The sequence below is a fragment of the Pelodiscus sinensis genome, chromosome 15, assembly GCF_052426305.1.
Source record: "Pelodiscus sinensis isolate ZL-2025 chromosome 15, ASM5242630v1, whole genome shotgun sequence".
In the NCBI taxonomy this organism is placed as follows: Eukaryota; Metazoa; Chordata; order Testudines; family Trionychidae; genus Pelodiscus; species Pelodiscus sinensis.
The window spans coordinates 6,967,940-6,981,895 of NC_143066.1; the positions used below are offsets into that span (position 1 = coordinate 6,967,940).

General features: G+C 45.7%; 1 protein-coding gene across 9 annotated transcripts in view; it reads left to right on the plus strand.

The window, feature by feature from the left end:
• KATNIP (katanin interacting protein) overlaps nucleotides 1-13,956 on the plus strand; it is a 126,801-nt gene that overhangs the window by 102,917 nt on the left and 9,928 nt on the right. For all 9 annotated transcript variants that reach the window (XM_075899173.2, XM_075899176.2, XM_075899177.2 and 6 more), the window contains 3 exons: nucleotides 529-668; nucleotides 9,024-9,125; nucleotides 9,610-9,770. In XM_075899173.2, the coding sequence (XP_075755288.1) occupies nucleotides 529-668; nucleotides 9,024-9,125; nucleotides 9,610-9,770 (403 nt within the window). The remainder of the gene's footprint in view (nucleotides 1-528; nucleotides 669-9,023; nucleotides 9,126-9,609; nucleotides 9,771-13,956) is intronic.

Below are 13,956 nucleotides of genomic sequence, written 5' to 3' on the forward strand. Positions count from 1 at the left end.
GGTTGAGACCCCTAACTCAAGATTTCCCTTTTCTTCTCTTCCACCCAAGTGTTCTTTTAGGTTGTTCTTCTCATTCTCTAACCATTCTACCTTGGTATTGAGCTGTAGCTCCTGGTGCAGTTCTTCCCAACATCTTCTGCAGTGGTGTTGCCAGATCTGCCCCGCTGTCCACTGATTTAAACAAACTGGCTTCCTGTATCTCTAGCCGGAGAGGCTTGTAACCTCACTTCTTCTAAACTGCCATGGACTCTTCTGACCCCTTGCTGCTCTATGTCATTGATCCTCCAGTGCTTGGCTGCTTACACATAGGTGCCATGTGCTGGTTTATTCTTCCCCCAGATTCCTCAGTTAATTCACACGGACAACAATAAGTGTCCTCTAGTCAGCCTAGCTACAAGGAGGGTTATATAATATGTACTGCTAAGAAGAATATATTTTATCGTGAAGTCTGGTAGAAAAAAACGGGTTGTAAAATGATGGGGTTTTTACTCTTCCTTTTGGTTAGTTAAGCTTAAAGTTTTGTTTCAGACATTGCTGCTTTTCCAGACAGTGTCAACATTTTAGAGGGTGTGTACGGAGACATCCGAACCCCAGACAAACTCATTGACAGTGTTAACGACAGTGGTGATGGCAGACACATGTGGCTTGCACCAATTCTTCCTGGTCTGGTATGGCTACTTTTCTGTTTTCTTCTCTGCATTAAATTTGAGTGGTCTCTATGCAACGTGTGTACCGATATGGATAAACAAATGTGTAGGGGGGTGTACTTTCCAAGTGAAGTTGGTGGCAATACTGGATTGACACCATTCAAAATGAAATCCTTTATTTCCTGAAGAGATACAGCACAGATAATCACTGCAGGTTTTCCCATACAGAGACCCCTGTATCTGCACTCTGCCATGGAGACATCACTACTAACAACAGTGTAGTTCGGGAGAGGGGGAGTAAACTATGGCCTGGAGGCCACATCCAGCCCGTTGGACCCTTCAGTCAAACCTCCAAGCTCCCATTGGGGAGCACAGTCAGGACAGCCTTGCGGAGAGGAGCCAACCCAACTTGCATGCAGCGTAGTGAGTGGAGTGGCCAATCCCCTGCGAGGCTCAGCCCTCAGCCCTTTTCCTTCTGCTTCTCTTCCCCCTCAGCCTTAGCTCCTCGAGTGCCTAGTGGCACAGACACTGCGCCACCATCCCCAGAGCTCTGGGAGATGCGGTTGGGGGCAGGGAACTCTTCAGGGCTTTCCAGTAAGCCTTATCCAGACTTACCTCGTTGCATGGCTGCTTTCCCAGTATCTCACATGTAGAACACCCCCTGTCACATACCATGAGTCTGCCTCTTCCACCTTGCTAACATCCGTAGAGTCCCACTCCCACGCTACACCCCAGGGAGTCCCCCTCCCCACCTCAGTAACATCTGCATTCATGGCCCTCCATCTAATTTCCATACCCAGATGTAGACCTCAGGCCAAAAAGTTTACCCACCCATGATGTAGATCATTGACCTCTCATATGAGAATACCAACATGGAAGGCAGATACATGTGTCTTGTGCCATGGGCACCAGTCCACTGAGAGGTGGGCTAAGACCATCAGCTCATTTCATGTAAGCTAATGGTTAGGACTTTGGGTCTCTACTGAACTGCTCAGAATTGAAAATGGCAAACTTGAGGTGATAAGTGCAGAATTCCATGACCCAAAGTTCTGGACCCCAGCCACTTCTAGTGGCATTGTGGTTTCTAATATCAGAAAGGGAGAAGATAAACCAGACTAGTTTTGGCCTATATTTAAATTTGGGGGATGAATCATTTTGCACACCTGTATTGTGGACATTTGCATTTCTCAACATAACCTTTCTGAATTGGGCAGGTTGGAAGCATCCAAAAAAGTCTAATGAGTTCTGATGTTGGCTATTGTGTTGGGAAATTTAGGGCTTGACTACATGGTGGGGGGTAATGCAAAGAGTGATCACCTGTCCTGAATTGGGCAGGACAGTCCTGAAATGCAGAGTTGAAGTTCTGGTCTAGGAATGAATGACTCTGGGACAACATTTGTCATGGATTCCCTGCAGCCCCACTCTGTGGCAGCCCAAAGCTCAAAGGTGGCACCAGCCTATTTCAAGTGAGTGAGGGCTGAGGTGGGCCTAATTCCCCCTTCACCATGAGGCCCTGCCTTGCTCCTCTTTTTCCCCCTGACACCTTGCCTTCTGGCCAGGCCGGAAGCGCAAGCCAGGCCTTGGTAAGAGCTGTCTGGGGACCCTGGGCTGCTGTTGAGAGCTCCAGATCCTCTGCCTATTCTTGGCAGAGGGCTGGGGTGCCTGAGAGAAGCCCCCAGCCCATGTCTTCACACACTGGGGCATGCTGGACTAAGGTTTTTACTGACTTTTTTGGCCTCGGACTTTGCCTTCATGGCTGTGCCAAAGGAATCTTTCTAGCAGTGTACTTGGTTGTGCTGGAGTACCATAAGCTGGATGTATTTATTCCCTCCAGTGCATGCATCTATTTTGCTTTGGGATTGGAGTCTTGTTTCACAAAGTTCGTGGAACCTTTTGTTTGCTATTGGTGAGAGTACTGTCTGTACCATACATGTCTGAAGAGAACATTCTTCATAGCAGTTATTACAGCCCAGTCTACCGTCCAAATGGCCGTTTCTCTATAAACTGTAGTCCATATGGGAACTGTGACGTTGTGAGTGTCCTCATTCACATTAAAAACGATGAGTAGTCCTGTGGCACCTTAAAGATTAACAAAAATATATAGATAGTATCATGAGCTTTCGTGGGCAAAACCTACTTCCTCAGGTGAGCAGAGACGTCAAGCTCAAGTCATTTCTGTTCCCCTCTCTTATCGGTCAGCATCCTGTTTGTATTTCCCCAACTCCCTTTGCCGATCATTGTTATGACTTACCAGATGTTCATTCACCTGGATATCTCTAATGGTACTCTTCTAATCTAAAAATAACAGCCATCAAAGGCTGTCTCTCTTTTTCAGAGACTTTGCAAAGCTGTTACTTGAAGCTCTATGTGTGCTTGAAATCAGATTTGTTCCTCACTCGTGTCTGACCTAGAAGAATGAAATTATGGTCACCGATAATGCTTTCTTGACCTGCCTCTCAGAGCGGATGCTCATTTGGACAATCTTATAGTGACTGGTCACTTGAACTTCTCAGTAAACCTTCTGAGTAGGTTGTACTGCTTGCATTCTCCCACAAATGGAATATGCACACTCAAAGAAGGGGAGGATACTGCCACATCCCGTAACTGTTGTTCTTCCGGACTGTTGCTTCTGCATATTCTCAGTCCCTGCCAACCTTGCCTGCTTCTTTAGAGTTGCAGGTGATGAATTCTGAAATTTGAAAACAAACTGCTAGTGGTTTGGACCATGCTTCTTTGTATACCCTTAGAATCCAGAAGAAAAGGTAAATGGCCCCTTGGGGACTGCTCTCTCACCCTCAGTTTGACTCTAGGATGTGCCAGTCCCACAAGTGTGAATATGCAAAGGCCACACTCTCAAAGAACAACAGTTGCCAGTAAGTAACTGTGTAGAATGTCTCTAGCATTCAGTGAAGGTTACTCTCCCAAACCTATTCTGCCTGTCCAGTCTCTACTTCTGGGATGAGGAAAGATCAGAGCAACCAACTTAGTGATGCTCCTGCACAGACAAAGGTGCCAGAGTGTGAAGATCTTCCATTCTGGCTCTGAATCCTCGTCCTGTTTTGAGTTTCAGGAGGCTTTGATTCTCTTGTTGAAGCCTTTCGGTGGAAAAGAGAGGCCATTCTAACAAACTGACTTACAAAGAAGAGCTGTAAACAGGAAGTAAGGAGGTCAGGAATGTTGAATTGACCACTTTCTAAGCATGGAAGAGACTCTGGTTCTGACCATATTTCTATACCATGTTCCTGTGAAGGGCTTTGTTCTTAACAGTCAGATTCAAGACACTTGGATCCACTGAAGCTCCAGGCCTGGTGTTCCAGCCAATGCTCAAGTTAAAAACTGTTATGTGGATTGAGGAAAAATTTAGTTCTGGAATTTAGAGCTAAATCTTTACAGTTCCATCGGGATCTTTGCATAGAAGCTGCTCTGATCCATTGTCTGAATGGAAGGAGCCTCAAATGAGGTTTAGGTCCGGTCCATATGAATCTTTGAGAGAGATGTCTTTGCTACAGTTAACACTCAGCAAATCAGCTGCTTCTTTTGTTCTCAGAGAAGAGGGGTGTCCAGTGTCAGATACCTCTGAATCAGCTGACCCTGGTTCTCTGATCATTCCTTAGAGCAGAATTATTTATTTCCCTTGCATCTCCTGACTTCATGGGGGAACTACTGTTCCATCTTGTGTTACTCATGGTTAGTGTTCAGTTTACATGCCAGTATGACCTTAATTTCACTGCTAGGGCTGTTAGAGCCCTTCTCTTAGAAGGTGCACCTCACACACCTGAAAAACAAGTTGCTTGAGAGCCCTCATCTCCTCGAAGCTTCAGGATTTCATCAATAGTGGAGCTGACGTTTCTGACTGTGGATGGTGGAGGACAGGTGGTGAGGGAGATTCCTGGGACTTCCACATTCATGGATGTCTGCAAGTATCCAGCCTCTGTGCCTTCTTATGTCAAGAAGTTTTACAGGATGTACCAAGACTTGCAACAGGATTTAAATATTTTTCTTCCCCCCTTCTCCATTCTGAGGACTTTACAGAAAGCTCTACTGTTCGCTTGCCCCTTACCCTCAGTGCAATAAAGAGCTGGGAAGTGTGTGTATTTTACTGGGGAAAGTGCATTCACTTGCTTTACTCCATGAGTGACATTCACTTCCAAGCTCAAGGCCTTTGCATCACTAAAGTCCCACTTAAACCCTTTCAACTACAATGAATCAAATGGATTTGAATATAAATTGCCTAATATTCCTCTTCCCTCTAATCTCTGGCTGCTTGCCTGCCACTTCCTAGACTGTGAGCTCTTCAGAGGAGGGACTATCCTTGATGTTTGGAACGTGCCTAGCACACAATGGGCACGGCAATAAATAGATGAATGGTAAATACAGCTAAGCCCTTCAGAATCATCTGGCTCTTTGTGGAGATATCCAAGGGGAAAACAGTAACTGTAGAGAGGCTATGAAAATGGATTGAGCTCTCTTTATGTTACTGGGCATACTGCCAATTCCAAAAAGACCAGCAGTGACCCCGTAGGGACTAAGCCCCACCAATTAAATCATCCCCTCGTTAGATTTTGGGGGGAGCCAAATATCTATTTTTTTTCTCCTTTTTTCCTAGTGCAGCTCCAGGGAGAGCACTCCAGCAGGGCTGCTGATGTTTAGCCCCTTCAGTGCAGCTGTTCAGGGGAATAGATTGGTGGAAGTGGTTGCCTGTAGCTCCTGAGAGCTCCTTCTTCCACTGAAAGTACTGACAAGTTCAGAGGCTGCCTTTTTCAATTCTCTTTGAGGCTAAAGAAGATTAGCCCCAAAGTGTCAGAGCACCGCCTCAGTACAGAGCTCCACATCTTCTGCAGGACAGCTTGAGGTGCTGTGGCAGTGGATAAGGGAAGCAGAGCCGTCCAGTGTCGTGCAAATTGAAAGAGGAGAAGAGGCTGCAGAAGGATAGGAAGAGGGAAATGGATGATTAGCAGCCCAGGGGTGAAGGGTTGGGTGTCTCACACAGCATAGGAGCCTGGTAGGGAGAGTCAGGAGCTCAATGAGGAATGGCCTTTGGCTTGTCAGGGTCTGATGGGAGGGAGCTGTGTGGCTGCAGCCACCAGATTCTTTTCAGGAGAGGGGAGGTAGGGAGCTAAGGGGAAGCCTTTCACCTGTGTCCTTGTTAGGAGGGAGGGAAAGGAGCAGGAAAAAGGAAGGAGCAGAGCAGAGCAGACCATTTGCTTTGGTCACCAACTGCCACTGAGAGAGACTTGAGTGAGAAGAGAGACAGGATTGTTACCTCAGTGATTTCCCTACATAATGTTTTCATTATGGCAATATGTAAAGCATATGAACCATGCCTGATGAAGCATTCCTCTCTCTCCATTGAGATGCCAGTCTGATTACTGATTTGAGAGAAGAGTGCTTCAGTTTCTGTTTAATTAAATCTCCTTAGCCCTCCCTCTGTAGCTGTTTGCAGCTTGTTATCTGCCTAATAACTGGGAGTTAGCAAAACCCATTTCATGATAGTAAAATGGGTGGGCAATCATTTTTGGTGGGGGGCCACTCTAAAATTTTGGAAAGCGGTCGAGGACCGCATTTTTCCATAGTATTAATGCAGGAGGTGTGGGGTCTGAGATGGAGGTTGGGTGCAGAAGGAAGCTTGGAGTAAAGGATTGGGGTGCAAGAGGGAGAATGCGGTCTGGGAGGGAGTGTAGGTGAAGGAGGCAGTTGTGACCTAGGGCAGGGGACTAGGGTGCAGGATTTTGAGATGTGACCTAGGGTAGGAGGGGTTTGTGATCTCGAGTAGGAGATTGGGGTGCCAGATCTGGGAGGGAATATGGGTGCAAGAGGGAGGCAAAAAGTTTGGATATGTGGAGTAGCGGGGGCGGAGGGTTGGGGAAGGGAGGGCCTGAGGTCCTAGAGGCAGACTCTGGCCAGGAGATTTACCAGCCAGCAGCCAAACCAGCCTGCCTGCCAAGTTAAAAGCTTGCAGAGCTTAAGTGCTTGGCCATGTGCTTGAGTAAGTAACTGAGCAGGAGGAGAAGGGGGTAGTTCTTTGTGGCTACCTGTTATTCAAATGGAAGCTTCCATTGGCCAGTTTCTGGCCAGAAACCAGACAATGGGATTTTGCTCGGGGCAGCAGCAGCATCTGAATCTTGCCCCCTCCCCTCTGGGCTCATAAAGACAAAGCCTCCCCACAGCCACATTTCTCAGTAGCATGTGAGCAAGCAGTGGCTCTCTACTGCCTTTGTGGGCCGTATCTGGTGGCTTGGTGGGCCGGATCTGGCCTGTGGGCTGATTTTGCCCAGGCTTGCAGTAAAAGGAAAGTAACTCACCAGTAACTGGAGTTCCCCTAATAGATATGTATCCATGTACTTCCACATAGCTTTTTCCTCCTTCCCCTCCTCTTTGTAAGGTGGTTAGTATCAGGAAGAGGAAGTAAGCTGAGCCTGTGGGGTGTTAAAAGGGCCATCTCTGTAATAAAATCAGTTGGGGTATGTCTAGACAGTGGTGCGATTTTGGGATACCGGAGGTATACCGAAATAGCTACCCCATGTCTTTTATTTTTTGAAATAACGGGAGGATTATTTTTTGAAATAACGGGTGGATTATTTCAGCATTCCTGTAACCCTTGTTCCACGCGGGTTAAGAGATGTGTTGAAATAGGGCGTTATTTCAAAATGTGGGGCTCTGTAGACGCACCAATTTTCAAAATAAGCTATTTCGAAATACAATGGAAATGAGATTTCAATTTGCATAGTACAAATTGCAAATCTTATTTCAAGTTTAGGGTACTGTGTAGATGCACTGGGGATGTTAAATTTCGATTAATTAACTAATTGAATAGTCGATGGGCTTTCCATTGACTATTCGATTAGTCGATAAGAACTTCCGTGTTCTGACTTTGAAATGTACAAGAGCCCCAGCAGGGGCTCTTGTGCATTTCAAAGATTGAAATGCTGCATGGAGCCCGGGGCCAGAGGCGAGTCCTTCTGACCCCGGGCTCCATCCGGGCGCTTCTGCTTTGAAATGTACAAGAACTGCAGTGGGCTCCACATGACGTTTCAGCTCCCCCTGTTGGGGCTCTTGTACATTTCAAAGAGGAAGCACCGCATGGAGCCTGGGGTCAGCGGGGGACTCATAGTCCTGCACTGGTCCTAGGCTCCATGCGGCACTTCCTCTTTGAAATGCACAAGAGCTCCTGCTGGGGACTCCTATACATTTCATAGTTGGCGCACTGCATGGGGTCTGTGGCCAGAAGGGAGCCTTGTGGTGCTTGCTCTTTGAAATGTGCAAGAGCCCCAGCGGGGACTCTTGAACACTTCAAAGTTGGCCGCCACTGCGCCCTCCCACAAAGCTGGAGCTGGGAGGAACCAGCTTTTAAGCTGGCTCCCTCCAGCAGTCCCTCATCTCCCCCCCCCCCCCATGCTGCCTCTTTGGGATAGAGGCAGCAAGGTGTGTTGACTAGCGAATAAGCTTTTGCTTATCGGATAGTTGACTAGTCAATTAGTCACTTAAATTCCTAAGATGCACCCTTGAAATGCTGGACCAAATCTTTGGAATGCATATGTCTCTTAAGGGCCAGGCTGCTTTGACCTGATCCAGGGACCCATCAAAGCAAGTGAGCTCCTCTTTAACTGTAGATCTGCAACACAGTTGGCAAACTTTGGTTAAATCATCTTCATTTTTCCTTTGCTCCTTGTATTTAATCAGGCAGAGTAATTCTGCCTTTGGGGCATGACAGATATTTGTTCGGTCAGAATGATTAATTTCTCCATCTCTAATAGCTGTTCTATTATTAATATATTGGAATAACCAGCAAATTAATTATTTTGCCTGAATGTAACGATCACAAAGCAGAATCTATGCAGGGGCGGGACAGAAGGGGCACTTAGCTGGAGTGGGCTTTTGGCTTTTCTCTACTGCAGGACAGATCCGATATTGTTCTACACTGCGCCAGACACAGTCAGGTCAAATGGCAATGACAAAGTGACGGACAGACTCACTCTCAGACAAACAAACTCCCAAATGTATAATCTCTAAGGTGCCACAGGACTCCTGGTTGTTTTTGCAAATATATGGAAGATTATTGTAAACTTTTAAAAAAATGCTGGCATACTCCTGAAGTCAGAAAACTGCTTCAGAACATCTGGCATATCTTATGTTGCTAGATGCTGTACAAACACAGAACACGGGGGCAATTCCTACCCTATGCATGGGCATCCGGTATCATAGGCTTACAGTCTGAGTACGAGACAAGAGACAACAGGCTGACACAACCAGCAGAGCACAAGGAAGCAAAGTTATGTTAAGTTTTGTTCATCACATTTGGCATGCTTTCTGTTTGCATTCCTTCATTTGGCGCCTGTCATGTTTTACTGAAAATTCAATCATTTTTTTCTCTGACAGGTGAATAGGGTTTATGTTATTTTTGACTTGCCCACTACCGTGTCGATGATCAAACTGTGGAATTATGCAAAAACTCCCCAAAGAGGAGTGAGAGAATTTGGTGTAAGTACTTACTCAAAAGCAATGTTGGCGAGTCAGCTTGCCATAATTTCTTTTTTTATTTCATCCTCATAATTTATCAGTGTGATTTACTCTCTTTGTGCACAATTTCAACGTAAATGTCTACGTTTTCAAAAACATGATTCACAAAAGTGAATAAAATGCAGAATAACAGAATCACATTTCTGTAACAGAATGAGTTAGTTCTTCTTTGCCTGCTCATATATTTTATTAGAAACTAATCTGCCAGAAGACAGAGAGTGAGAAAGCCCCCAAGACAGAGAGATGCAAAATGTTTGATACAGAGAGGCAGCTGATCTAATGAGCAGCACCCCTGGAACAAACAATAGGCCAATTCCTATTCAGCTGAAAGCATTGACATTTCAGTCAGGCACTTTTTCCAGAAGAGGTTTTGGTTTTCATGAATAATAATATAACTGTTCTGTTGCTTGAACAAAATTGATTCTTGGTTATTTTATGTTTCCAGCTTCTTGTGGATGACTTGCTTGTGTACAATGGAATTCTAGACATGGTGAGCCACGTTGTGCGTGGCATCCTGCCGACCTGCGACCCTGTGGTCCCATATCATACCATTCTCTTTACAGATGATGAGAAGATTTGCCAGCAAGAGAAGAATAGAGTTATCAGGTATGTACTGGGCTTTGAGTTTAATGCAGAATCTTGTTTGCATAATTTTATTTCCCATAGCTAACATCAGCAACTTCCACGTTACTGTGGAGAATTCCAGTGCTATGTACTGACTGGCACAGAAAGCTATTGTGCTGTATATTGCATTCAGAGGATCAGATAATAACCCAGTGATGCAACGTTTAAAAAAATATTTCAATGAAATGAGGATGTTAATGTCAAAAGTAACAAAAAATTTAAATCCTTAAATTTGGCATTGATTATATTTAGGGAAACCATACTAGAGTCTCACAAAATGTGTATGCACCAGAACAAAAACTGTTAGGAAAGTAAGCAGGAGCTAGTCTAACTGGTAAGGTTTGAGAAGTTATTCAAGCCAGAGATCTTGCAGAATATGGAAAACCAACCTTTGTGATGTCAATAAAAAGAAGCATAAATTACAGCAGGAAAATATAAGAAATTAGTAGAATCAAGATGTATGTCAAAGAGCAAATAGCCAAAGATATAAACACAAAGGCTGTGTCTAGACTGGCCAGTTTTTCCGGAAAATCAGCAGCTTTTCCAGAAAAACTTGCCAGCTATCTACACTGGCCACCTGAATTTCCGCAAAAGCACTGACTTCTTACTGTAAGAAATCAGTGCTTTTTGCAGAAATACTATGCTGCTCCCATTCGGGCAAAAGTCTCTTTTGCGCAAAACTTTTGTGCAAAAGGGCCAGTGTAGACAGCTGAGATTTGTTTTCCGCAAAAAAGCCCCTATCGTGAAAATGGCAATCGGGGCTTTTTTGCGCAAAAGCATGTCTAGATTGGCTACAGACACTTTTCTGCAAAAAGTACTTTTGCGGAAAAGCCTCCATGCCAATCTAGACGCTCTTTTCCGAAAATGCTTTTAACAGAAAACTTTTCCGTTTAAAGCATTTCTGGAAAATCATGCCAGTCTAGACGTAGCCAAACTGATGTTGTAGGGCTAAGTGCACTCCATTTCCTTTGTGGTCTCTCTGAGTGCACCTGTTCATGTGTCAGCTCTCATGTCTTTACCTCTCTAGTGGCAGAATCCTACTGGTAGGGCTTTTGGCTGCAGTACCCTGTATATCAACCATGCTTACCCAGCAGGTCCAACTGGGTTCAACTCCTTCAGTTCTTCCCTTTGGGAGCCTGTGACCAGTGGTGAATACAGTGACTAGGTAGCTGCCTCATTTGTTTTCACAGTAGGAACAAAGCATAATAGGCAAAAAAAAGATTTTAAAATAAGATATTGTCTGTACATACATGTCAATCATATCTAAGACTTATCTTCCTTTGATGGTGACCTAGGCAGGCCTACCTTCATCAGTGGTCTTGGCCTCAATCTGCTTTCCCTGTCCAGTTACCCAGGAACTATCTCATCTCTGGAGAGAGAGTCCTTTTATCTCTGCCAGAGTGTCCTTGAGCTTGTGCCCTTCTGACTCAAACCAGTCCTTTGTGTTAAACAGGAGGACTCAGCCGTTGTCCTATAAACCTCAAGGATTTTCCATGGAGTAGTTTATCTCAGGGTATTGTTTTCTTTCTGCTTACTTTTCCCTACAGCAGCCTATTAAACTAACCCAATATTTTCATGCACTAAACATTCCAACCAAATCAACGCACGCTATTCCTCAGTTATTGCAGGAGGAGTTCCATGCCCATCACACAGATAATAAGAAATTATTGAAGTATGTCATTAGCAGGAAGCCTGCAATACTCTCCGTGCATCTGCTGGATCACTAGAGATAAAGGGAGCAATTAAAGGGGATAAAGGCCTATGCAACAGTCTTCCCCAGACATTGTTGGGGAGATTCTCTTTACTTAGGCCTGGGCAAAATACATCCTGTGGGCTGGATCCGGCCCACCAAGCCACCGGATCCAGCTCATGGATGCTGCAGGGAGCCCCAGGCAGGCTCCCTACTTGCTTCGCCCCACCCACATATGCTGCTCAGAAATGCCTCTGTGGGAAGGTTTCCCTTTAAAGACTCTGAGCCCTGGAGGAGAGGGGGAAGGCTTCAAGTTCTGCTCCCTCCCCCAGCACAATCACATTGACTGGTTTTGGCCAGAAATTAGCCAATGGGAGCTGTTTGTTTGAATAACAGGCAGCCATGAAGCACCACGCCTCCTCCACTCTGGGCTCAGTTATTCACTGGTAGTTATTCACAAAGCACAAAGCTGCACCTTGTGTGGGGGTGGGGCAGGCTCCTTGTCTGCCTGCCTACCTAAGAAACTGCTTGGCTGCTGGCTGGTAAGTCTCCTGGCCAGAGCCTGCCTCTGGCACCCCAGCTTCGGCCTTCCCATCCCCCATGCCTCCCACTCCTACCCCCCTCCTGTGCTCCAATCCCCTGCCCTAGATCACAATCCCCTCCTGCTCTAGCTTACAACCCAACCCCCTATATCCCAGTTCAGTGCCCCAGGTCACAACTGCCTCCTTCACCCAAACTCCCTCTCAGACCCCACATTCTCTTCTGCACCCTAATCCCTTTCCCCAAGCTCCCTCCTGCACCCAACCTCCATCCCAGACCCACACCTCCTCCATTAATGTCATGGAAGAGTGCGGCCCTTGACCACTTTCCAAATTCCACCATCCTGTGCTCCCCAGGCAAATCCCTGCCCTATCCCTGAGTTCACTGGAGATCCCACTCTGTCTCCCTACCTTCAGTGGGTCCCTTATCAAAAATCATTGCCCACTTCTGTCTTTACCACTAATGGAGAGAAGGCGCTTCAGCCTGATGTGTCAAAATGAGAGCTGCTAATACAAACTGACAACTTAAAAGCAATTGGTCACCAGATCAGCTTTTTAACTCATAGGTGATTCATAGTAGTACTCGGGAGGTGCACCCTGCATTCCCCCCCCAAAAAAAATTTTAATAGCTAAATGGGGTGCCCCCTCCCTGCCCCTTTGGGTGGTCCTCCCTGCACCCATCCCCCCACAGGTACCAGTCGCCACTGTTTTATCTTGAACAATCGATCTCAAAAGAGGACGTCTGCTTATTCTTAACTAACCAACAATTTATTACTTCATTCAGAATCACATTAGTCTCAGTCACATTCAAGTGTAGACAACTACCAGTGTTGTAGGTATGTACTGCGCGCGCGTGCATGCGCGCGCGCACACACACACACACACAATCAATCAATTACCACAGTCTGAAGTTGAGTCTCAGCAATGATATCAAGCAACAACATAAATTATCAAGCTTTCTTGTGACATTTGCTCGTGATACTCAGTTTTCAGTTCTTTAGTCCCTAGCACTTGTATTACATTCCAAGGATGGACCTGTCCTTAATGCACTTTTAAGAGAGTGGTTACTACAGTTTGAATGGAATGGTCCAAAAGTGACATGCTTAGCATGTCAAAAGCAATTGTTAAAGGTATTGTTTTTTTTACTCTCTCATAGGCCAATGTGCATGGATATGCAAAAATCTAAAATATGGTTATTTCAGGTCTCACTAGAGAGTGTAGTCTAGGCAAGCTAACCTACAGTTATTTATATTAAAGAATAGAAAGCAAAATACCATCTTTGAAATGAAATTTCATCACTTCTTCATATCCACTTAACCTGGGATGGGGGAGAGTTCTTTCCATGTGGTTGGTTGGAGCATCAATCACACTTAGGATTCTACAGCTTCTTATTCGGTTCAGGCAACTCTCCATTTGCACATGCTGACCTCAATTTCATATACTCTAATTTCAGGGCTGGTTGGAGGAGCACCCTCTGATTTCTGCTGAATTTGTGCCAAGTGTGTGCTCAGATTTCAGCTCTGTTTTTCTATTGCTTCCAGAGGTATCCCATAGATGGTGTAGGTGTGCAACACATTTCTTCAACCCTTTTCTTATCAGAAGCCTTAATACTGGGGTCAGCAAAATATGGCCCAACATTTCTATCTGACCACACGGAGGGGGCAGGCAATGGGAGGGGAGTGCTAATGTCAGGGTGTGCCCCCGTACCTCATCTCTGCAGAGCGGGGTCAGGCAGAGAGACACACAGGAGAGCTGCTCCACTCTGAGGTATGAATGGTGACCGAGATGAGTGCTTCTCAGAGAGGCCATGCACTGTTCCTAAGATTTCTCCAGCAGTCACCTCTCCCTCTCTCTCTCTCTCTCTCTCTCACACACACACCCATAGTTTGTCACACACCCAGTTCTGTTCTTCACACACACACACACACACACACACACA